This window comes from Oryctolagus cuniculus, chromosome 13 (genome assembly GCF_964237555.1).
Source record: "Oryctolagus cuniculus chromosome 13, mOryCun1.1, whole genome shotgun sequence".
NCBI classification, from domain to species: Eukaryota; Metazoa; Chordata; class Mammalia; order Lagomorpha; family Leporidae; genus Oryctolagus; species Oryctolagus cuniculus.
The window spans coordinates 109159866-109184754 of NC_091444.1; the positions used below are offsets into that span (position 1 = coordinate 109159866).

At 37.0% G+C, this 24889-nt stretch overlaps 1 protein-coding gene across 11 annotated transcripts in view; it reads right to left on the reverse strand.

The window, feature by feature from the left end:
- The window catches only part of LOC103352374 (coiled-coil domain-containing protein 7), a 258082-nt gene that overhangs the window by 195158 nt on the left and 38035 nt on the right, over nucleotides 1–24889 (reverse strand). For all 11 annotated transcript variants that reach the window (XM_051833415.2, XM_051833414.2, XM_051833410.2 and 8 more), the window contains 7 exons: nucleotides 22191–22266; nucleotides 19824–19854; nucleotides 18982–19071; nucleotides 18073–18158; nucleotides 17151–17205; nucleotides 12447–12512; nucleotides 5687–5881 (listed from right to left, as the gene is read on the reverse strand). In XM_051833415.2, the coding sequence (XP_051689375.2) occupies nucleotides 5687–5881; nucleotides 12447–12512; nucleotides 17151–17205; nucleotides 18073–18158; nucleotides 18982–19071; nucleotides 19824–19854; nucleotides 22191–22266 (599 nt within the window). The remainder of the gene's footprint in view (nucleotides 1–5686; nucleotides 5882–12446; nucleotides 12513–17150; nucleotides 17206–18072; nucleotides 18159–18981; nucleotides 19072–19823; nucleotides 19855–22190; nucleotides 22267–24889) is intronic.

Sequence of the window (24889 nt, forward strand, 5' to 3'; positions counted from 1 at the left end):
TGAGTTCCTAGAAAATTCCCAAGAGGCACAGGCATCAAAGTGAAAATTGTCAAATGCTATTATACCAAATTGAGAAGCTTCTGCACTGCAAAAGAAACACTCAGCAAAGTGAAGAGGCAACTGAAAGAATGGGAGAAATTATTTACAAACTATACTGATTACTGATAAAGGATTAATAACCAGAATCTATAAAGTGTTCAAGAAATTCAACAACAAACAGCCCAGTTAAGAGGTGGGCAAAGGACTTAAACAGCCATTTTCGAAAAAGGAAATCCAAATGGCCAACACACACATTAAAAAATGTTTAGGATCACTAGTCATCAGGGAAATGTTAATCAAAATCACAATGAACTTGCACCTGGTCCTCGTAAGAATGGCTTTCATATAGAAATCAACAAACAACAAATGCTAGCAAGGATGTGGGGGGAAAGGTACCCTAATCCACTGTTGGTGGGAATGTAAACTGGTAAAACCACTATGAGGTATGGAGATACCTCAGAAATCTGAATATAGATATACCGTATGACCCAGCTATCCCACTCCTGGGAATTTACCCAAAGGAAAATAATCAGCACATGAAAGTGCTATCTGTACCCCCATGTTTATCACACCTCAATTCACAACAGCTAAGACACAGAATCAACACAAATGCCCACCAACTGAAGATTCGATAAAGAGATTGGGGGAGGGCAGCGCTGTGGCACAGTGGGTTAAAGCCCTGGCCTAAAGCACTGGCATCCCATATGGGTGCTGGTTTTAGTCCTGGCTGTTCCTCTTCTGCAGCTTTCTGCTGTGGCCTGGGATACCAGTGGAGGATGGCCTAAGTCCTTGGGCCCCTACACCTGCGTGAGAGACCTGGAGGAAGCTCCTGGCTTTAGACTGGCACAGCTCCAGTGGTTGTGGCCATCTTGGGAGTGAACCAGCAGATGGAAGACCTCTTTGTAACTCTTTCTTTCAAATAAATAAAATAAATCTTAAAAAAATAGAGAGATTACAGGATATGTGCACCATGGAATACTATATAGCAGTAAAAAAAATGAAATCCGGTCATTTGCATCAAAATGGATTTAACTGGAAAACATCATATTTAGACAAATAAATTAGTCCCAAAGGGACAAATACCATATATTCTCCCTGACCTGTTATAAATAATAAGCACCTAAAAGGCAATCTGTAGAAGTGAAATTAACACTTTGAGAAGCAGTATCTTTGAACAGCTCTTGTCTTGACTGTTGAGGAACAGGTTTTTTTTCATTAATACTATTTGTTGAACTCTTCACTTAACACAGAGTTAATCATACACGTATAAAGTTAATTGAAAATAGATCTTAGTAAAAAAAATAAGAGTGGGAATAAGAAAGTAAGATGAAGAGGGTTAGGATTATGGGTGGGAAGAATCACCATGTTTCCAAAGTTGTAATTGTGAAATGTGTGAAGTTTGTAACTATAAAGCTATATAGTTCTACGTACATTCCTATGGACTTACTTCTAAGAGGACAGTTTAAAAACTTGCCATGAGACCTTCAATCCTCTAAAGCTGGGGGTAAAAGTAGCATTTTAAGTGTTAAAGTGATCATAAGGATATGATTAATTGTTAAAGTGATCATATAAGTAAGATTAAGTGTTTAGTAATAATAATAGAATTAAAAAGGCATGAAAGCTCCAACATGGGAAGCAGTCCATACAGCAGACTCATAGAATGAAAACTGCTTTAAGTAGCACTCTGACCTCAGAATCAGTTCTTAAGGCATTCTGGTCTGGCTGAAAATCCCATGAGAGCATTTCAGGCATGGAAAGCCATGACATGTGGCAAAAACTGTCCTACATGAAGGACCTCTGTGGGTGAAACCCCAGTGGAAAGAAGTGGTCATCAAAGAAAGATGTACTTTTCTCGGAAGGAGGGAGAGAACTTCCACTTTGCTTATGGCCTTGTCTAAATACTGATAGAGTTTGTGGATCCAAAAGGCTTCCAAAGCCTAGGCAGTTCATGTCAAGAGTCTTGGGGGATCACTGATGTCATACATAAGAATATTAATTTTTAAATTAACAACAGGATTCACTGTGCACTAACTTCCCAAGCAGTACCTCTGTCCTCAAAATGTATTATGAGCGTTTATCTTAAAACTTGTTCTCAAAGATTTATTTTATATTAAATGGAGGACATTCTTATGTCTCATAAGTTTTAGATATGCTTCAGTGCCCAATTCCATTACTTGTTTGTGTAGGTGCTTCTTTAACTAATGATAAATGTTGTTCTCAAAGAAAAAAAATAAAGTATATTATTGCAAAAATGAAAAAAATAAAGGAAGTAGGAGGAAGAGTGGGAATGAAGGAGGATGGAGGATGTGTGGGAAATGTTATTATGTTCTTAAAACTGTATGTATGAGATACATGAAATTTTTTCCATTTACATAAATAAAAATTTAGAAAATAAAAACAAGCACAGAAGCAAAAAACCAAATACCTCTTCCAACAAAGCATTAAGATGTATATATGATAGATTTCTGTGCAATATAATCTAGTATCCAACAGAAGTTCTACATATTTTTCCTTTACTCATTTTAGATTATAGATTCTACCCACACCCAATAGTTCATCGCCTAGGCAGCTCTTCTGTGACGCCCAGATCCAAGATCACTGACAGCTTCCTATTTCAGATGAGAAAATTCATTTTTTATATTAACAGTATCACAACTCCACAGCAAACAACAGCATTGTAATTTCCAAATCTATGTAAGTGGATTAATAATGGAATAAGTTAAATAAGTGAAATAAATCTATAATTATAATATCAAAAATTTATTTTCATGATGTCACTAAAATAATAATCCATCTGCCTACTGATGTACAATTGTTCTCTTCAAAACCACAAATCTTTACCTTTTTACATCAGAACTTTCAGAGGGTCTTCCTTTTCCAAGTATTGAAGACCAAACTGTTTCATTTAGCATTCAATTCAGAAGTTTTCACAACCTAATACCAATCTTACCAATCTACTTGCAGTTGGCAACTTCTAAAATAGCCCTCAGTGATCTCCAATAGACTACCTGTACCAGTGGCATGGTCATCCCTTCCCATAAATGTGGGATGACCCCAATGACTACACACACGTCTAAGGAATAGGGCATGGCATGGGCAATGGAATGGCATTTTCAAAAATAAGACCCCCTCCATCCCTGGCCATGAACATTTCTGCCTCCCAGTCTTTCCACATCTGTCTCTCTGCCTTTTTGGTCCATCCCTCTACCCCTTGGTCTCTCCACATCTCTCTCTGCCTCACGACCACGTTGTAAGTGTCCTCATTGAGAGGCACTAGGGTAAGATCAAGCTAAAAGCCGGCAAAGACCTGAGGCCTAACTATGGTTACCTGGGTCTGTGAGTGGGTTTGGAAGTGCCTGTTCTTAAGAAAAATGCAGCTAAGATTAACACATTGACTACATCCTTATGAGACCTTGAGACATAAGCCTTGTCAAAGCAAACTGGATGCCTGACCAACATAGGTTGTGTGATTAAACAACGAACTTCCCAAATGAAAAAAAGGCTCACTTAATACTTTGAAGGCTCCCCTTCCCTCTCCCTGCTAACAGCAGGACACAAATTCCTCAGCCCCTCAGTTATGTTGATTCCCTCGTCAAGTTCCCCTGCAAGCCACTTTCTGAAGAGAAATAAACTTATTCTTTAAAGGAGCTAGACATCACTCAGGACAGCATGACTGCCCCAAGTCTGCTAGGGGAAGGATTTGTTACTGACATCTCCATCCTGTGGTGATCACAAACTAAATCTCAGAATCTGTACACAGGACATGATCAAAAGCCCAAGCTCACTTTCAAATGTCCCCAGCTTCTGTTTCTGTCCCTTTATAATCCCCTTCCCTGAGCCACATGTGGAGGTAATTTTAAGCAAGAGCCCTCACATCTTGCCTGACCACACAAACAACATACTCTCTCCTATCTCACCCCAGATGACAGTCCCTGAGATCTGTCAGTAATTTTGGAATATTTTGTTACACAGCAAAAGAGAACTAACATGATGTGTTAAAATAAATAAATTAAATAAATATGCAAAATCTGAAGGTGACATAAAATGATTTATTCCACACATAAAATACAGGTAATGTGTGTGTAAGAAAGCATGTGCCATGTCCAGGGAGCAAATCAAAGACAAGGCTGGGGTCTCAGATAAGGAGCAGTTCTGATAAAGCCTTAAACCATAAATAGGAATTTGTACTTCAACCAAAAATAATTAATTTCAGGCAACGAGGTCTCATGAACAGATAGCAGTTTTTAAATGACTAGACTGAAGGTAGTCAATTAGAGTCCTGGTGGCAGCTTGTCCAAGAGCACTGTCAGGGAAAATGAGAAAAATAGACAGAATTTGACAGATTTGATGGTTCATAATTGGATTGATACCACAGTAATCACCAAGTTTCTGGTGTCAGTAATTAGGTGGGTGAGTTGCTAGGAAACTGAGTGCTGGGAGAGGAAACAAGCCCGGGAGAAAGGCAATCCATTCATTTGGGTACATGATGAATTCTGGAAGGTGCAGTTCATTCAAGGAGAAAAACTAGCTATTCTGGTGAATAATAGGACTGGAAACTAGATGTCTGGGTTAGAGAGAATAATTCTGTGGTACTGAGAGCCATAAAGGTATGAGTTCAGAAAGACTAGTTGTAATGAAAAGAGAATCCAAGATAAAACCCAGAGAAATATCAAGCTAAAGGATGCACATATCAAGAGGTTGAAGAATACCAGAAAAAAGGAAAAATCAAATAATAATTATGCAGCTATTAAATAAGCTTAAGACTATTAAAAAGAAGTAAGTGGTCAAACAGCAAAACGCTGCTGAGAGGATGAGAGGAAACCTCAAGGCACCCATTAGAACACCATCAGGTATATTTCCTATGACCTTGGCACAGTGTCATAGAGTATCTGGGAAAGAACTACGATTATATTTAACTGAAGAATGACTGTAAGATGAGCACATGAAGGCAGTGAGCATGAACAACCTCCCTTCCATCTCTAGTAACAATCTGCATCATTATTCACCAGGACAGGCCAACCTGAACAAACGGCATTATGTGCACCACCCATGAGAACAACCTACTAAGCAGGAGATGTTTAATGAGTGCTGAGCAGGACAGATAGGGTATCAGGCATGCATTGGTCTGTATTATAATCACTAAAAATTAGAACTGCTTGTTTATGTGAAAGCAACATGATGTCTTAAGTAACGAAGTTATCTTCTCTGTTCAGGTTCATCTTACTATTTAATCTGGCTTCTTTTATATTTAACCTGTTACATACAATAACCTTTATTTGGAGTTTAGGAAAAAAGTGTTGAGAAATACAAAACAATAAAGGTATTTACAAACTGAGGTTTCAAGTGCAGCCATATATACAAAGAAGATATCCTGAGACATGATTTGGAGTTAGAAAGACTTGTATTTGAAACCTAAACTAACATTACTAACTTGATGTTATACAGATTAATTTTTAGCAGTCTTCAAGATAATAATGAATTGGCAGATCCAGAATGTAAAAGTAAAATTAACAAAAAACACAGGGACTTTATATACATACATACATACATATACATACACACATAATGAAGTAATAATAACATAGAAGATCAATTACTGTAGTACTTAGTGCTGTCTCCACTGCTTCTACTTTGGTTATTTCCTTACCTGAGGATGTCCCTGGATTTCATCACCGCTCTTTTGTCCATGAATAGCTAACACTAATGATTTTCCTCTTTTTTTCTCCAATAGTTTACTTTTTGAGTCTTCACCTGTAACTTTTATTTTCCCTTTTTCCATTGCTGCCTTGGCCTTTTGTTGATTTAGGAAATCATCGAGTTGATACTTCGCTCTCCCAGCTTCCTGTTTGTGAAAAAGTGCCAATTATCAAGTGTTTTCCAAGACACTTTCCTGCCAACATTAAAAAATTCAGGAATCTAGATATTTATGTTCATATAATTCTCAATTTTTTTCTGAGTTGGAGTAAAATAAGTTAAATCCTTGGTATAATTAATATTTAAACAGCTCCAAAAATAAATTTAAAGCTGAGGAAATCTCTCCTGCTTCTGGGGGCTATTGTCCTACCCAGGAGTTTCTCCTTTTGTAAGGCTGTGATTATAACATAGACAATATAAGATTAATAAAACATATGCAGTATGAGAAGTGATAGATGGTAAATGGTAAAAATTAATATCCATAATATCAAAGAATGAACAGTAGAAATATATAATTTATTCTAAAATGAAAAATTTCTTTAAAATTTCCTTTAATTTTTTTAACATTCATTTACATTTATTCAAATTAGGAAGAAAAGATAGGTAAATTAATTTGAACCACAAATAGATATGGTGATATGTTTGTTAATATTTAATTTTTTAAATTTTTAAAAATTATTTAAAATTTTTAAAAAAAATTTTTAACAAATTGAATGTGCTTTTTAGATAAATTCTAAAAATATAATAATATTCCCTTCCTCCTCCACTCTCCTTCCTACCTCCTTCATTCTCCTTTCTTTTTTTAGCTTTTGAGATAATATATTTTAAAATTTACATCACAGTAAAATGGCTTAATACCTTGCTGAATAAGAAGCTTAACAAGTAAAAAAGCAGTAAGACACTAGTTTAGTGGGAATATAGGCAATAGCTATAAACAAAAATTAAATGGAAAATTTCACCGTATACAGTAAATTTTAAAGTAATCACAGATCATTAAAAATATAGTAGTATAACATTCTTAACCACTGGTTTCACAAAGATCTAAAACAAAATTTTATGAAACTGTATTTGCAGTAATACTAATACACACTGACATTTCTTTCTTCTTTTGTTTTTAAATTTTAGCTTCTGCATATGAGGGAGAACATGCGGTATTTATCATTGTTGTAGTCAACATGATGTCCTCTAGTTGAGTCCATATTGCTGCAAATGGTACAATTTCATTCTTTTTTATAGTTGAATAACATCCCATTGTGTATATATGCTACATTTTCTTTATCCATTAACCTGATGATGGATACCTTGGTTGATTTCAAATTTTGGCTATTGTGAATAGTGCTACTATGAACACTGTCATGTAGGTATCTCTTTGATTCATTGTGTTCATGTCTTTCAGGTATACACCTAGTAGTGGGATTGCTGGATCATACCTCCACACTGTTTTCCACAGTAGATGCACTAATTGACACTTTCACCAACAGTGTATAAGTGTTTCTTTTTGTCCACATTTTTGCCAGAATTTGTTACTCTCTGTGTTTTGAATTTTAACCATTTTGACAAGGTTGAGGTGATATCTCATTGTAGTTTTGAGTTGCATTTCCCTGATGGCTAGTGATGTTGAGAATTTTTTTCACATATTTGTTGGCCATTTTTATTTCTTCTTTTGAGAACTGTATATTGAAGCCCTTTGCTCATTTCTCAACCTGAATGGTTGTTTTTCTGCTGCTGAGTTTTTAAGTTGCTGATATATCTGGGATATTGCTCTTTTGTCAGATAGATGGTATGCAAATATTTTTCCCATTCTATTTGATGTCTCTTCACTCTATTGATTGTTTCCTTGCTGTGCAAAAGCTTCTGAGTTTAATACAGTTGCATTTATTTAGTTTTGCTTTTGTTGCCTGTGATTAGGGTTCTTGTCTAAGAAGTTATCCCCTACACCAATGCCTCGGAGTGTTTCCCCTATGTTTTCCTCTAGCAACTACATAGTCTCAGGCTTTAAATTGAGGTCTTTGATACATTTTGAGTAGATTTTTATGTATGGTTAAGATATGGATCTAATTTCATTCCTCTACATACATAAATCTAGTTTTGCCAGCACCATTTGTCAGAGAGACTATCCTTACTCCACTGTATGCTATGAAAACTTTTGTCAAAAAAATTGACTATACATATGTGGATTAATTTCTGGGTTATCTATTGTGTGTCATTGATCTACATATTGGGTTTTATGCCAATACCATGTTGTTTTAATTACAACAACTTTGTAGTATGATTTGAAGTCAACTATTATGATGCTTCCATTTTGATTTTTCTTGTTCAGGATCATTTTGGTTATTTGAGGTCATTTGTGATTTCATATGAATTTTAGGATTGCCGTTTCTAATTCTGTGAAGATTGTCATCGGTATTTTTAAGGATTACATTGAAACTGTAGATTCCTGTAGGTAGTATAGACATTTTAATGATATTGATTCTTCCAATCTGTAAGCCCAGGACATTTTCCCAATTTTTTTTGTGTGTGTACTTGATGATTTCTTTCATCCATGTTTGATAATTTTCATCGTAGAGATCTTTCACTTCTTTGGTTAAATGCATTTCTAAATATCTGATATTTGATGACTACTGTAAATGGGATTTATTTCTTGATTGTTAGTTCATCATCAGGATGCAAAAAAGCTGCTGGTTTTTCTATGTTTATGTTGGAACCTGCACTTTACTGAATTGGTGTATCAATTCTAACATCTTTTTGGAGAAATGTTGAGTTTTTTTCCATGTATAATATATCATCTGCAAATGTGGATAATTTGATTACTTCTTTTCTAATTTGATGCCCTTTCTCCTCTCTAATTGCTCTCACTAAAATATCCAGTACTATAGTAAGAGTGGTAAAAGTGGACATCTTTGTCTTCTTCCAGATTTAAGGGAAATGCCTCCTTCTCCCCATTCAGTATGATATTGGCTGTTGATTTCCAATATCTAGGCTTTAGAATTTTGAGCAATGTTCCTTCTATCCTTAATTTCTGGAGTTTTTTTTTATCATTAAGGGGTGTTAAATCTTATCAAATGATTTCTCTGCGTCTATTGAGATGACCATCTGATTTTTGTTCTTCATTCTACCTATGTGATTTGTGATGATTATTGATTTTGTGAACATTGAACCACCCTTGCATTTCAAGGATAAATCCCACTAGATCCTGTTGTATGATGTTTTTGATTCAGTTTGCTAGTACTCTTGAGAATCTATGCATCTATGTTCATTAAAGATATAGGTCTGTAGTTTCTTTTCATGTCATGTTTTGGTTTCAGCATCAAAGTGATGCTGACCTCATAAAAAGAGTTTGGCAGAGTTCCATCCTGTTCAATATTTTAGAATAGTATCAAGAATATTGGAGTTACCTCCTATTTGAATGTTTTGTAGAATTCAGTAGTAAAGCCATCAGATCCCAGGCTTTTCCTTGATGGAAGTCTTTTGATTTCTGGTTCAATCTCATTGCTTGTTATGGGTCTGTTTAGGTTGTCCATATCTTTTTGAGCTAATATTGGTAGGTTTTATGATCCAGGAATTTATATATTTCTTTGAGGATTTCCAGTTTATTTACTTATTTATTTTTTGACAGGCAGAGTTAGACAGTGAGAGAGAGAAAGAGAGAAAGAGAGAAAGAGAGAAAGAGAGAAAGAGAGAAAGAGAGAAAGAGAGAGAGAGAGAGAGAGAGAGGTTTTCTTTCCATTGGTTCATCCCCCAAATGGCCGTTACGGCTGGCGCGCTGCACCGATCCAAAGCCAGGAGCCAGGTGCTTCCTCCTGGTCTCCCATGTGGGTGCAGGGACCCAAGCACTTGGGCCATCCTCCACTGCCTTCCCAGGCCACAGCAGAGAGCTGGATTGGAAGAAGAGCAACCGGGACAGAATCTGGCACCCCGACCGGGACTAGAACCCTGGGATGCTGGCACTGCAGGTGGAGGATTAGCCTAGAGAGCTGCAGCGCCAGCTGAGGTTTTCCAGTTTATTAGCATATAGTTCTTCATAGCAGTTTTTTACAATCCTTTGCATTTCAGGGATTTCAGTTGTAATGTCTCCTTTTTAATCTCTAATTTTATTTTTTGCATTTTTTCTTTTTTATGTTACTCTGGCTAGAGATTTATCTATTTTACTTATCTTCTCAAAAATCCAACTTTTTGTTGTTCTTTTTGGTTTAAACTTCAGTTATTTCTGCTCTAATGCTTATTTCTCATCTCTTGCTGATTTGAGGTTTGGTTTATTCTTGTTTTCCTAAGTCTTCAAGATGCATCATTAGATCTTTAATTTGAGACATTTCTCTTTGTTTAATGTAAACATTTTATGTCAGAAACTTCCCTCTTAATACTGCTTTTGCTATATCTCATGGGTTTTTGACATGCTGCATTTTCATTAACATATTACTTATATGAAAGAATATATAGATTAATGGAGCCAGTGTTGTGGTGCTGCCAGTTAACACCCAGGCCTGAAGCACCGGCATTCCATATGGGTGCTGGTTCAAGACCTGGCTGCTCCACTTCCAATCTAGCTCTCTGCTGTGGCCTGGGGAAGCAGTAGAAGATGGCCCACGTCCTTGGGCCCCTGCACCTGTGTGGGAGACCCACAAGAAGCTCCTGACTCCTGGGTTTTGGAACGCTGCAGCTCCAGCCGTTGTGACCAATTGGGGAGTGAACGAGTGGATGGAAGACCTCTCTCTCTCTCTAACTCTTTTTTTTTTTTTTTTTTTTTTGACAGGCAGAGTGGACAGTGAGAGAGAGAGAAACAGAGAGAAAGGTCTTCCTTTGCCGTTGGTTCACGCTCCAATGGCCGCCGTGGCCGGCGCACTGCGGCCGGCGTGCTGTGCCTATCTGAAGCCAGGAGCCAGGTGCTTCTCCTGGTCTCCCATGTGGGTGCAGGGACCCAAGCACTTGGGCCATCCTCCACTGCCTTCCCGGGCCACAGCAGAGAGCTGGCCTGGAAGAGGGGCAACCAGGACAGAATCCGGCGCCCCGACCGGGACTAGAACCCTGTGTGCTGGCGCCGCTAGGCGGAGGATTAGCCTAGTGAGCTGCAGCGCCAGCCTCTAACTCTGACTTTCAAGTAAAAATAAATAATTCTTTAAAAATAAATGACATATTAATCTAGTTAGCCATATAGTTAAAAAAAGAATATATACATTAACAACAACAAAAATCACAACCTTACCATACAGATAAAAACCACTGTTAACATTTTGATGTATCTTCTTTTTAATTTTTTTTTTTTTTTTTTTTTTTTTTTTTTTTTTTTTTTGTGACAGGCAGAGTGGACAGTGAGAGAAACAGAGAGAAATGTCTTCCTTCCCCAATGGCCACTGCAGCCGGCACACCGCGCTGATCTGAAGCCAGGAGCCAGGTGCTTCCCTTGGTCTCCCACATGGATGCAGGGCCCAAGGACTTGGGCCATCCTCCACTGCCTTCCCGGGCCACAGCAGAGAGCTGGCCTGGAAGAGGGGCAACCGGGACAGAATCCGGTGCCTCGACCAGGACTAGAACCCAGTGTGCCGGCGCCGCAGGTGAAAGATTAGCCTATTGAGCTAAATATAGCTGGCACACATATGTATATCTATTTATAATCTTTATTTAGACCTAATCATAATACACATGAATAATATGCTCTCTCATGAAAATGTTATAAATGTTTTTATGACAACAAATGCATTTCAATCAGAATAGGTAACACAAATACATTTAATAATATAACATATTTTATTTAGCAAATTTCTTATCAGTGAACATTTAGATCATTTCTAAACTTTGCTACTGAAATATTACCTTTTACATGTTTGTGCCAAATCTCTACATACTTTTTATTATTTAGGACAATTTCAGAAGTGGACTTGTTGAGGGAAAAGGCTACATCTTTCCAATATTTTGGTAAATATTTTAAGAAAAGCATCAATTCTTATTGATAATAGAAGTATTGAAATGGAATACTCATTTCAACATACATCCACAAATATTAGATATTGCTGCTCCTTATATTCTTATCAAAATGAAAAATTAAATTTACCTGTCATTTTACTTGTTATTAAATATACTATTCTGAAGTCATGATACAAATTTATGTATCTATTTATGTATTTATTTTGTATAGATACAAATTTATGTTTCCTGAATGATACAGTTAACAATTACTTTCCAGATGATTGTTTAGATAAAAATAAATGTTGTTTTCTTATTTTCAGCTCTGAAACCTATTCTATTTTGTTCCCCATCACCTTTTTGGACTAAGTCACTAATAACCTTGTTGATTATATTTTCAGAAAAAGGTAACATCAAACATTTTATCTATCCACTTACGGAAATGCTTGTAGCTTCATTCATTTTGTTTTATTGTTCAGCTAAAATCAGCAAAATGGCAGTATGAACCAACATCCCAGTTTAACTGGGTTTAATTGGAATGCCTGCAGTATTTTACCTTTAAGTACACTGTATCAGTTTGGACTAGATAGCTCTGGTTTAATTATCAAAGTTTACTTCTTCTTATAGCTTACATGGTTTTTTACCAGAATACTAAATTTTATTAATTGTTTCTATTGCATAAAATGAATATTTTAAATCAGGCAAATAGTTCAATATAAGCATCTATATGTTTGTAAGCTCAAAATTATTCACTTAAATTCATTCTGAGTCCTTTCCTTCCCTTGTAAATGTTAAAGGAACATGGCATCCTTTACCTCCAAAGCTGCTTTCAGTTTTTCCCAGAGGACTTTATTCTCAGTTTCCAGATCATCTGTTGCTTTCTAGGAAGTAAGAAGGGAGAACAAAATATTCATTATGTTATTTTTGATTAATTTATATTTTACAATTATCACTTTTCTAAAATGAGTATGGACATTACCTGACATTATAGCTCCCTACTGATTTGTCACAGGCAAATAGACCAGGAATGTGGCAAATTACAATTACATTATTTCATTTCTCTTTTTCTCAAGGCCTCAAATATTTAAATAGAAACATTTCAAATCTTACTAGCAGAAGAATCTCTACTTTTAACACAAAATAAACATAGTTCTGGCTCTGAGAATTAGTAGATTCTAAAAACATGAAAAAGTCTCAGGAAGTTTCCATCAGATGAACAACAGTTTGATGAAAGTATAGAAAGTCCCAGTTCTGCTTCTGGTATGGCTGAGCAAGGTCCCAAGGGACTAATGCTGCTGTATATGACCACCAAAGCCTCTGGCCAAAATCAAGGGCAGTGAGATTGTCAAAAAAAAAAAAAATTGGCACCTGGAAAGTGTCCTGAATAAGATTCTCCTTTTTTCAGGAGAACCCTATCTGAACCAGGCAGGGTGCCTCATCACTGATACACAACCCAGATCTTTACAGCTCCAATCAGATGACAGAATTCAGGACAACCACAGCCACTGGAGAAGTTAAGGGGAAGCAGGCGAAGTCAGGGACACAAATAAGACAGGCAGAGAAACAGAGCCCCAAATTCCTTGTATAAACTCTACCCAAATCGCTCCCTGACCTCTGAACCACAAGCAGCCTGGCCAGAACTAAAACGCAATGTGAGCTGCTACCTAAAAATATAACTTACATTTTGAAACCAATCATGTTAACTTTATATTAAAGGGAAATTTTTTCAGTCATGAGAATAATCTAACAAGATCCAGAGTTTCAACAACCTGATAGTCACAATACTCAAGATACAATCTAGAATTACTTGACACGTGAAAAGGAAGAAAAATGAGGCTGGATTTCTCTTAGCCCTGCCCATTTTAAACAATATGAGGCAGCTTTGAGTCCCTGCAGACTTTAATGTACACATACTTTAAATAAACTTTAGAGCATGATGACACTTGGGATGCTTGCACCCCTTGTCAAATCCCAGCTCTACTTCTGACGAGGTTCTTGCTAATGCACACCCTGGGAGGAAGCCGGTGATGGCTCAAGTACTGGGGTTCCTGCCACAGACATGGGATAACTGGATGGAGTTCTGGGTTCAGCATGAACCAGATCTAGCTGTTGAAGTCATTTGGGGACTGAATCAGAGGATGGAAGATTCTCTCTGCCTTGCTGCCTTTCAAATGAATAAAAAGAAATTTTTTAAAAGAAAGTTTTAAAGCATTTTATGTATATTATCATTACTTAGACATATAAACATACAAACTGATTCCGCTATTTATGCCAGCATGAGAAGGCAAATGTAAATCGGCTTTCATCACCAAGGCAGATACTGAACAGGACTCAGACAGTCATGCTTACCATTCAATTTCACCACTGATTTGCTCTACAGTGCTTATCAAGTAACATTGTAGCTTCTACTGATCTTCAATAAATGGCCTAGACTGGGGGTCAGCACTGTGGCATAGCAGGTTAAGCCACTGCCTGAGACACTGGCATCCAATATGGGCACATGTTCAAGTCCCAACTGCTACACTTCTGACCCAGCTCTCTGCCATTGTTCCTGGAAAGCTGCAGAAGATGGCCCAAGTGCTTTGTTACCTGTCACCCACGTGGAAGACCTGGAAGAAGCTCCTGGCTCCAGGTTTCAGATTGGCCAAGCCCCATCCATTGTGGACATTTGGAGAGTGAACCAGCAGATGGAAAGTATTTCTCTATCTCTCTATCTCCATCTCCCTTTCTCTCCATAACCCTCCCTTTTCAAATAACTAAAATAAATCTTTAAAAAATGGCCTAGGTTGGCATGGTTCATAACTGAGCACTGGGGATGAAGACAAAGTCTTCATAGACAATTTCTTCTAAAAAATTACATAGAATTTTAAATTTCTGACTTTAAATTTAGAAAAATAATTCTGAAGAACATTAAAGGCTTTAAATAAAGACTTCTTATATTAACAATAAAATGGGACCAATACCAGTTGTTTAAAAATACAAAATGTTGCTCTATCCAAAATAAGCTAGTGAGTAAGTATGATAGGCAGAATTCTAAGATAGCCCCATGATCTTCATCCCTGGGGTTATGCTCTGTATAATCCACTCTTTTGGTGTGAGTGGGACCTGTGAGTTGCTCCTAACCAACAGAACAGGACAGGATACCACTCCCTTCATTAGGTTACGTTATACAGCAAGGTGATGGGGCATCAGTCCACGATCAAGTTAGGTTATAGGACTCTGTCCTATTAGACAAGAGAGACTCTTGGGGCCCAGTGCTGTGGTGCATCAGGTTAAAGCCTCGGCATCGCATATGGGTGCTGGTTTGAGTCCCGGCTGTTCCGCTTCTGATCCAGCAGCCCGCTAATGCATCTAGAAAAGCCATGCAAGATGGTTCAAGTCCTTGGACCCCTGCACCTGTTTGGGAGACCCAGAAGAATCTCCTGGCTCCTGGCTTTGGATCAGCTCACCTCTGGCTGTTGCAGCCATTTGGGGAGGGAACCAGCAGATGGAAGACCTCTCTCTCTCTCACTCTTGCTCTCTCTCTACCTATCTGTAACTCTTTCAAATAAATAAAATATATCTTTTTAAAAAAAGAGAGACTCTTGGCTGTCCTTACAGAAGCAAGTTGACATAATGTAAGCTGTCTAGGAAAAGGCTCCACGGCAGGAAACTGCAGACTTTGGCTAGACATCCAGGGATTCGAGTTATAGCCAGTAACTGGCTACAACCTATGATGCAGCTGTCATGTTCAGCCTCCTAATCCACTGAAACTGAGAGGTTTTAAGCTGCTACTTCTGTGGCAAATATTATGCAGCAAGAGAAGATTAATACTTTCAAAAAAATGTACTTTTTATACACAACATATCAAGTGACATTTACTTTTTCCTGAATTTATGTTATCTACATTTTTAATTACTCAGGTAAATATACCACTCACTAAAATGATTACTAAGAAATTAACTTGAGTGAGCCGGCACCGTGGCTCACTTGGTTAATCCTCTGCCTGCGGTGCCGGCATCCCATATGGGCACTGGGTTCTAGTCCCAGCTGATCCTCTTCCAGTCCAGCTCTCTGCTGTGGCCTGGGAAGGCAGTGGAGGATGGTCCAAGTGCCTGGTTCCCTGCAGCCACATGGGAGACCAAGAGGAAGCACCTGGCTCCTGGCTTCAGATCGGTGTAGTGGTGGCCATTTGGGGGGGTGAACCAGCAGAGGGAAGACCTTTCTCTCTGTCTCTCCTTCTCACTAACTCTGTCAAATTTAAAAAAAATTTTTTTAAAAAGAAATTAGCTTGTAGCAAAAGAAATAGAACTATCACAAAGCCAAAATAAAATAATGAGTTATTCATATTGCTCTTACTGTATGACATAAAACAATGAGCTATGCGGTTCATAATTTCTAAAGAATTTTCTCTTATTTGTTTCTTATCTTTCATTTTATTTATTTATTTTATTTTTTTACATACCTTTTTGAGACAGAGAAGCTATTGGTTTATATTTTATTTTTAATAATTTTGTTTGAAAGGCAGAGACAGAAACAAAAAGAGATAGAGACATCTTCCATCTACTGGTTCACTTACTGTAATGGAGTCAGACCAAAGCCAGGAGCCAGGAATTCAATCCACGTCTCCCATATGGCAGGGAACTAAGTACTTGAACCATCATGGTTGCCACCCATGTTGTGGGTGTGTACTGATGGAAAGTTGGAATCAGGACAGCTGGGACTTGAACACAGGGTCTCTGATATAGGATGCAGGCATTCAACTCCTATGCTAAACACTGCCATCACCACCCACCCTGATTAGCTGTTGTTTACCCATTTTGGTGATGAAAAACATCAGATTCAAATAGATTAAAGGCACTTATACAAAGACACACAATTAAGTCCTTAATGTGATTTCCAATGATGTTCTTTCTTCCTTAATGGTTGTAGTGATAATTTCATGATCTTGACATGATATCAATATGCCTGATTTTATAATTTTATTTTCTGAAATTTGCAATAAGAATTGAACAACAAGAGGGTGGGTGTTTGGTGCAATGGTTAAGACACCACATGGAACACTCACACCCCATATTCAAGTGCCTGGATTCAAGTCTCAGATCTTCTTCCAATTCCACATTCCTGCTAAAGTACACTCTGTAAGGCAGCAGGTGATGGCTCAAGTAGCTGGGTCCCTGCCACCCATATGAGACTAAAATTGATTTCTGGGCTCTTGGCTTCAGCCTGGCACAGTTCTAGCAGTTTCAGGCATTTGGGGAGTAAATCAGCTGGGTGGGAGCTCCTCTTTCATCTTTATGTCTCTCTCTGTCTCGCTCTCACTCTTGATTTTGCTCTTTTGCTGCAACACTGATTTTTAGCCTTTCAAATAAATTTTAAAAGATAACCAACCAAAAGAGGTATCTTAGGAAGAATTTTGATACTTGCACACACATGCACACACACATCCCCCATATTTGCATTCATACTAACATTGTTTATACATATAATTTATAGACCACTGATCAAAGATACACACATAGAAAGAGCATGCACAGTACCTGAAATTTCTGAAAATCTTCTTTCATTTTACACTGTTTTATGGTAGACATCGTCCTATAATTAAAATGCATTACTTTGATTTCATGAAGATAATTTTAAGCCATTTTAAGTGGATACAATTTTTCAAGGAAATTCATACTTTTAAAAGTACAAAATTTATACAGGTTATGTAATAAATAATTGAATGACATTTCTGAAGCTAACCTCACAATGGCATAATGAAAATATAAAAAGATTCATGTTTTCAAAGTGCATGTCACTTTTTCTTCTTTGATTATTTTTTAAATCTTCTATGTCATGGATCAAAGCCATTGTTCAACAAGTTTCTTTTCAGAACTTGGGGAACTCAATACAGAGTGGACTTATATGTTCTTTATAAAACTATCTTTTGATATTAGGTTTGACCAAGAGCATTCAAAATTCAGTAGTTGTTTATAATCAAGAAAATTTTCACTTAATAAAGCAACTTTACCATTATCCACTTATATAACATGCTTTTATAAAAATGAAAACAATTAAGAAATACTATACAAGAAAAACAAATTCTGGGGATTTAACAAATGATGAAACATGCGCCAGACCCTCAAGCAAATAATACAAATCCTGTTTTGTTTTTAGTTATTTAATGATTTAATTGTTTGCCTATTCCTAAACATCCTGTGGTTCATTATCCACTCGAGTGCACTTCTGGTTCTTTATTCTTCCTTTTATTCACCTTTTCTTCACAATAATAGCCTAATCTTCTTATAAAGCTAGACATTTGCTCCATTATGTTTTTTAAACCTGGCAATGCATGTTTATATGAACTTAAATTATAATAAAAACAAACTAACAAAGTAGAAAGCTGTACATGCATCTTTATGTCTCACTCTTCTGAAATAAAAATATAAAGGAAGATGCACACAAATCATCAGGCCTTACCCCTCAGAATCCTCGGGTTTTCCTTTTTCTTTTTTCTTCTCTATTTTTACTATTTTCTTTGTTTGATCATCTACTAGCTTTGCTTTCTGTGCAATTATAAGCCAGAATTAAATAGGGACACAATAGATAGGGAAACAAATAAGAATATACATCACTAAGATTTCCATTGTACTCCAGGGATCACTATAGTACATTTTAGGGGAATGATTTGAATAAAAACAAAACACAATGATACAGCTAGGCTGTTTGTTAACAGTGCTTTACTGAGTCTAAGTTACAGCTAACATGCCTTAAATAATTAAATTACCCTGATAAATTACAGTCAGTTCTGCTACATGTGGTATGATTCTTCCCAAAATTACCTCACAATACAAAAATACGGAAAAAAACTTGGGAGGACATATGCAGAAAATGGGTTACATACGCATCACATAAAATAATTGTCAACGATAATGTTTTTAAAAATAGAAGCCTAATAGAAAGTTAGTTTCATGCAGTTAAATGACTTAGGACAGATAAACATTGTGAGGAATACAGTCCTTCATCTTGAAAAAGGCAGAAGCTTATTTGTGGGAGTGAACACTGCGCAAGTTGCCACATACGAGTTACTCTGCCATGAAAAAGAGGGCAAGAGGGCTTTCAGCAGTGGGATAAGAAGCTGTGACACAGCTGAGGGCCAGAATGGTGGACTCCACACACTGTAGCCAAGAGCGGCTTGACATGCTGTCTGCCTTCACCTTCGCAGTATCATTTTGGTTTCAATATATTTAGAACATTTTTATTTTATAACACTATACATTGTTAATATTGAAAACATTAAAAAAACACTTAAATGTTCCTCTGGTTCCTCTTAAATGATAATCCTCATTGGGTATTGCATGCCGTTTCCAGACACTAACATCTACCAACCTCTGGATCCTTCAGCCTCTGTAGTTTATTTTCCAGCATTTTTTTCTCCTCAGATAACAATTCAAGATCACTCTTTATCTGTTTGTATTTCTAAAGGCAAATGTTATAATTTTATTAATAATGCAGAGTAAACATCTCAATATAGACATGTTAAAGCAAGAAGTCTTTATTAACTCATGAAAATAATAAGCCATAAGTATCCATCTGCATTATGAAGTTATTACTGAGACTACAAGAAGTAAAGGATTTAGAAATGGCAGTGGTTAAAGTATCTAGAAGACCGCAGAGTATTGTAGTTTAGGATTTCGTGAGATGTAAATGAGTAGTAAGGTCTATTAAAATTAAGCATGGCAGGGGCCAGCACTGTGAGGCAGTGGGTTAAAGCCTCATCCTGAAGCACCAGCATCCCATATGGGCACCAGTTCCAGTCCCAGATGCTCCTTTTCTAATCCAGCTCTCTGCGATGACCTGGGAAAGCAGTAGAAGATGATCCAAGTCCTTGGGCTCCTGCACCCACGTGGGAGACCCGGAAAAAGCTCCTGGCTCCTGGTTTCAGATTGGCGCAGCTCTGACCGTTATAGCCAACTGGCGAGTGAACCAGCTGATGGAAGACCTCTCTTCTCTGTATCTACCTCTCTCTGTAACTATCTTTCAAATAAATAAAATAAATCTTTAAAAAAAAAAAGCATGGCAAAGCTTCTCAGCTCACATGCTCATAGGTACACCTTAAACAAACTGGGTAAGCATTGGATCTTTATTCAGGATCAGATACCCTGACCATTTCAAGTCTATTTAGAACTCCAGGGCAAAGTGCAATTTCAGATTGAGAGTGCTATACTTACAGCCTCTAGCAAACCTCGTTCTTTCATAGTTCTGAAAAACAAATCACAAAGTTTAAATTTGTATTTTTATTTGTGAACACACTCATTTTCTTGTAAAGAGTTTGAAATAATATGGGATGGACATTTGGCACAGTAGTTAATTTGCTGCTTGGGATGCCTGCAGCTCACATTGGAGTGCCTGGGTTCAATCCTTTCAATACTTCTGATTCCAGCTTCCTGCTGATGTACACTGCAGGGTACAGCTGATGATGGCTCAAGTACTTGGGCCCCTACTGCCCCAAGGGAGAACTGGATTGAATTCCAGGCTCCTGGCTCCAGCCTGGATGAGGCCTGGCTCTTGGGGGAATCTAGGGAGTAGACCAGTGGATGGAAGATCTCGGTCTTTGAAACAAAATGAAAATAAAATCTATAAAGTAATACAAATATGGCACAAAGTTGACACAAATGAAGTTACAGATTTTGGAATGTTTTGGATTTCAAATGCTGAAGTCCACACTTCTACCAGCTTTTAAGGGATCTCTTAAGATTTTTTACAAACAAAATCATGTTAATGCAAAGTAGTTTTTCTTCCTCCTTCCTACTCTAGACACATATTTATTTTTCTTTAGTTGTGCTCCATGGCAGGAACCCTTATTAAATAATAAATGGGAGTGGCATACATATTCTGTCTTGTTTCGGATTTAAGAGAGGAATCATTGGTCTTTCACCATTAAGTATGATGTAGACTGTAGGTTCTTTTATGGACCATCCCTAAGAAGATTTCCCTGTAGTCCTGGTACACTTGATTTTTCAATGTTTTTACTGTGTTTGGTGAGGTGATCGTATGTTTCCCTGCCTTGTTCAATCAATATTATGCACTAATTGATACTTTACTTTAAATCAACCTTGCCTTTCTGATCTGAAATGTTCATGATGTGAAATCTTTTTATATGTTGCTGGATTCAATTTGAGTTTTTTGTTGAAGATTTTTGTATTCATAACTTCCATTGGTCTGTATATTTTCTTCTGATATTAGTATTTCATTTTGGTATTAGAGGAATATTAAGCTCAGAATTAGTTGAGAAGTGTTACCTGTTCAATTTGGGGAAGAGTTATAAAAGAATTGGTTCCAGGATGTGTCAAAAATCATGGAAGATAAATATCTTTTAATTTTATTTTTCAATGAATGTCTTAAAGTACCTTATATTTATTCTAAATATTTGAAAGAAATTACCAATGAAACCATCTGACCTGAGCATTTCTTGATAGGAAATATGTTAGTAGCTCATAAAATCTCTTTACTTCTTACAGTCCCAGTCAGATTTTCCAGTTATTCTTTAATCAGTTTAGCAGGGATTTTTCTGGGAATAGTCATCTTTTAAGCTGTCCAATTTGCTGTTGTACAGTTGTTCAGAGTAATCCTTCAGTCCTTCTGCTGTGGACCATGAAGTCACACTCCTAACACACCCTGGGGCTCTATCTGATTCTTCTGTTATCACAAAGAAGTAATCATTTACTTTTTCTATGCTTTCTCGAATATATGTGTATTCCTGCTTTTAGAGCACATACAGTGGAACTTCTTTCATCATATAGTGTACAATTTTGTTTGTTAGGTTAAATATACTGCACTAAATATGCTGAAATTGGGAAATTTTTGTTGTAATAGCGTAGTAAGAGTACTCATTAACTACCTCTATGTCAAGGCTTCCTATTAGAAAAATTACAATTTTGTTATACTAATAGGCAAAATTCAGTCATTGTTTTGCCTTACATTTTACATTTAATTAGATATTCTGTTTATAACATAATTTAAAAATTTTATGTACAGTCATAAAAATTAACATGATAATTCTAAACATTTTGGCAGAAATCTTTTTTCTTATATATATGTAATAGAATATTATTTAGCCATAAAAAAAGAACAAAAGGAAATGTTTGGAACTGGAGGAGATCATGTTAAGTGGAGTGAGCCAGACAAAGAAAGACAAATATTGCATGTTCTCTCTCATATGTGGAAGTTAAAAAATGTTCTGAACACAGATTAATGACACCTAGATACTGGAGGGCTAGGAAAGACAGAGGAAATTTGGATAACAGGTACTAAATCACAATTAGAAGGAGTACGTTCTTACAGTTACACAGCATTGTGAGTTCACTACAGTTCACAATAAAGTACTATATATTTTATCAGAAAGTAGAGGCGTTCCAAGGCTCCAATCATAAAACAATGACTAAGAGGAAAAAGTGATTACCCTGAATAGTGATTACTCTGATACAGTTTGATTAGTACACATTGTAAGCATGTATTCAAATGTCACAATAAACCCTGTAAATATTATACAATTACTATTAATAACTTTCATAAAGAAAAGTTATCTTAAAACTTACCTCTTCCACATATTTGACTGTTTTTCAAATATTTCCAACATCATATCCAATTGATTAGTCACTGAACAAGCAGCATCTATTGTTGAAAGTCATAAAATTTAAAGTTATTACAAATGGCTGAAGTTATTCTATACATTAGTGTAAAACACTGTGGTGGATGTGAAAAGTAAACAAACATAATGGAGTGAGTACTTGATGCAGGGGTTAAGATGCTTTCTGGGATACATGCATCCTGTATCAGAATGCTTGAATTCAAGTCCCAGCTGTTTCTGACACCAGCTTCCTCCTAATGCACACGCTGGAGGGCAGTAAGTGATGGCCCAAATACTTGGGTCCCTGAAACCCACATACAAGACCTGGATTGAGTTCCCAGCTCTTGGCTTTGGCCTGGCCTAGCTCTGGGGTCATCGCAGACATTCAGGGAGTGAGCCAGAAGACAGAAGATCTGAATTTGTCTTTCAAATAAAAATAAATACTTGGGCCAGAGCTGTGGCATAGCAGATAAAGCCGCTGCCCTCAGTGCTGGCATCCCATATGAGAGCCAGTTCTAGTCCCGGCTGCTCCACTTCCCATCCAGCTCTCTGCTATGGCCTGGGAAAGCAGTGGAAGACGTTCAAGTTCCTGGGCCCCTGTGCCCATGGGGGAGAACCGGAAGAAACTCCTGGCTCCTGGCTTTGGATCAGCCCAGCTCTGGTCGTCGCTGCCATTTAGGGAGTGAACCAGCAGATGGAAGACCTCTCTCCCTCTCTCTCTTTCTCTGCTTCTCTGTAACTCTGTCTCTCAAATACATAAATCTTTTAAAAAATAAACACTAATTTAAAAAGAAAACAACTATAAAGATTTATAGTTGGCAGTTCCACACAAGTGCTAAAGAATAAGCAATTGATGGAGACAGCTACTATTTTATTTTATTTTATTTATTTTTATTAAATGCCCATTATCTGCAATCATTATATTAGTTTGCAGCCTCTTGACAATTAAATAACCCAAAAAAGATAATGTCAACACAATTTTCAAATCAAGAAATTCAGGGGGCCGGTGCCTTGGCTCACTTGGTTAATCCTCCGCCTGCAGCGCCAGCATCCCATATGGGTGCCAGATTCTAGTCCCAGATGCTTCTCTTCCAGTCCAGCTCTCTGCTGTGGCTCAGGAGGGCAGTGGAGGATGGCCCAGGTGCTTGGGCCCCTGCACCCGCATGGGAGACTGGGAGGAAGCAGCTGGCTCCTGGCTTCGGATTGGTGCAGTGCCGGCTGCAGTGGCCATTTGGGGGGTGAACCAATGGAAGGAAGACCTTTCTCTCTGTCTCTCTCTCTGTCTAGCTCTGTCAAATAAATAAAAAACAAAAACAAACAAACAAACAAAAAAGAAACTCAGGCTCATACAGGTTATATAACTACTATTTGGTAAGTGTAGAAGCCTGCCCTGAATGCCAATATGTGTGGTCCTCTTGTGACAGAGTATATCAGAGGACTCTAGGATGCGCAGGAAAAACTGCTCTGGTTGCCACTGCCATATCACTATGGGAAGAATCTAGCTAACCTTATAAGGGGACCAACTGCCTCAGACAACTCAGAAGGAAATCTAAGATGGTATTAAAAGGGATGCAACCTAATAAGGATCCACAACAGTCAATTCGATTCCACATTAAAAGAGTTTTGTATAAGAATGAAGTAAATGTTTAGGAGCAATGAAGAGGAAGAGGGAGCTTATATTGCAACCAGCATCACATTGAATGGGGAAAAGGTAGAAGAATTACACTAAAATCCAGAACCTGCAAGGATGCCTACTTTCATCATTTCTATTCAACATAGTTCTGGAAGTTTTAGTCAAAGCTATTTGGCAAGAAAAGAAATAAAAGGGACACAAATCAAAAATAAAGAAGTCAAATTATCCCTTTTGCAGATGACATAATTCTATATATCAGAGAACCAAAAGACTCCACTAAGACGATTACTGAAACTCATAAGAGAGTTGGAAAAGTTGCAGGTTATAAAATCAATACACAAAATCAAGAGCATTTGTAAACACCATACCATGGCTAAGAAAGAACTTTTAAAATCAGTACCGTTCAAAATAGTTACAAAAAAATTTAAATACCTTGGAATAAACTTAACCAAGAATGTGAAAGATCTCTACAGTAAAAATTACAAAACATTAAAGAAAGAAATAGAAGACACACACACAGAGAAGTGGAAACATCTTCCATGTTCTTGGACTGGAAGAATTAATATCATAAAAATGTCCATACTACCAAAAGCAATCTACAGATTTGATGAAATCTCATTTTTCAAAATACCTATGACATTCTTCTCACAACTAAAATTCATATGGAAACACAAGAGAATCCAAATATTTAAGCAATCTCAAACAATAGAAATAAAACCAGAGAAAAGAAAATACCACATTTCAAGACATACTAAGGGCAGTTATAATCAAAACAATCTGGTATTCGTACAAAAATAGGCATGTATATCAATGGAAAATAGAAACCCAGAAATTATTCCGTGCATCTACATCCAACAAATCTTTAACAAATGAGCTAAATCAATTCTTGGAGAAATGATAGTCACTTCAATGAATGATGCTGGGGAAAATGGAACTACACATGCAGAAGTATGAAACAAGACACCTACCTTATACCTTACACAAAAATCAACTCAAAATGGCTCAAAGATCTAAATCTACAATGTGATACCATC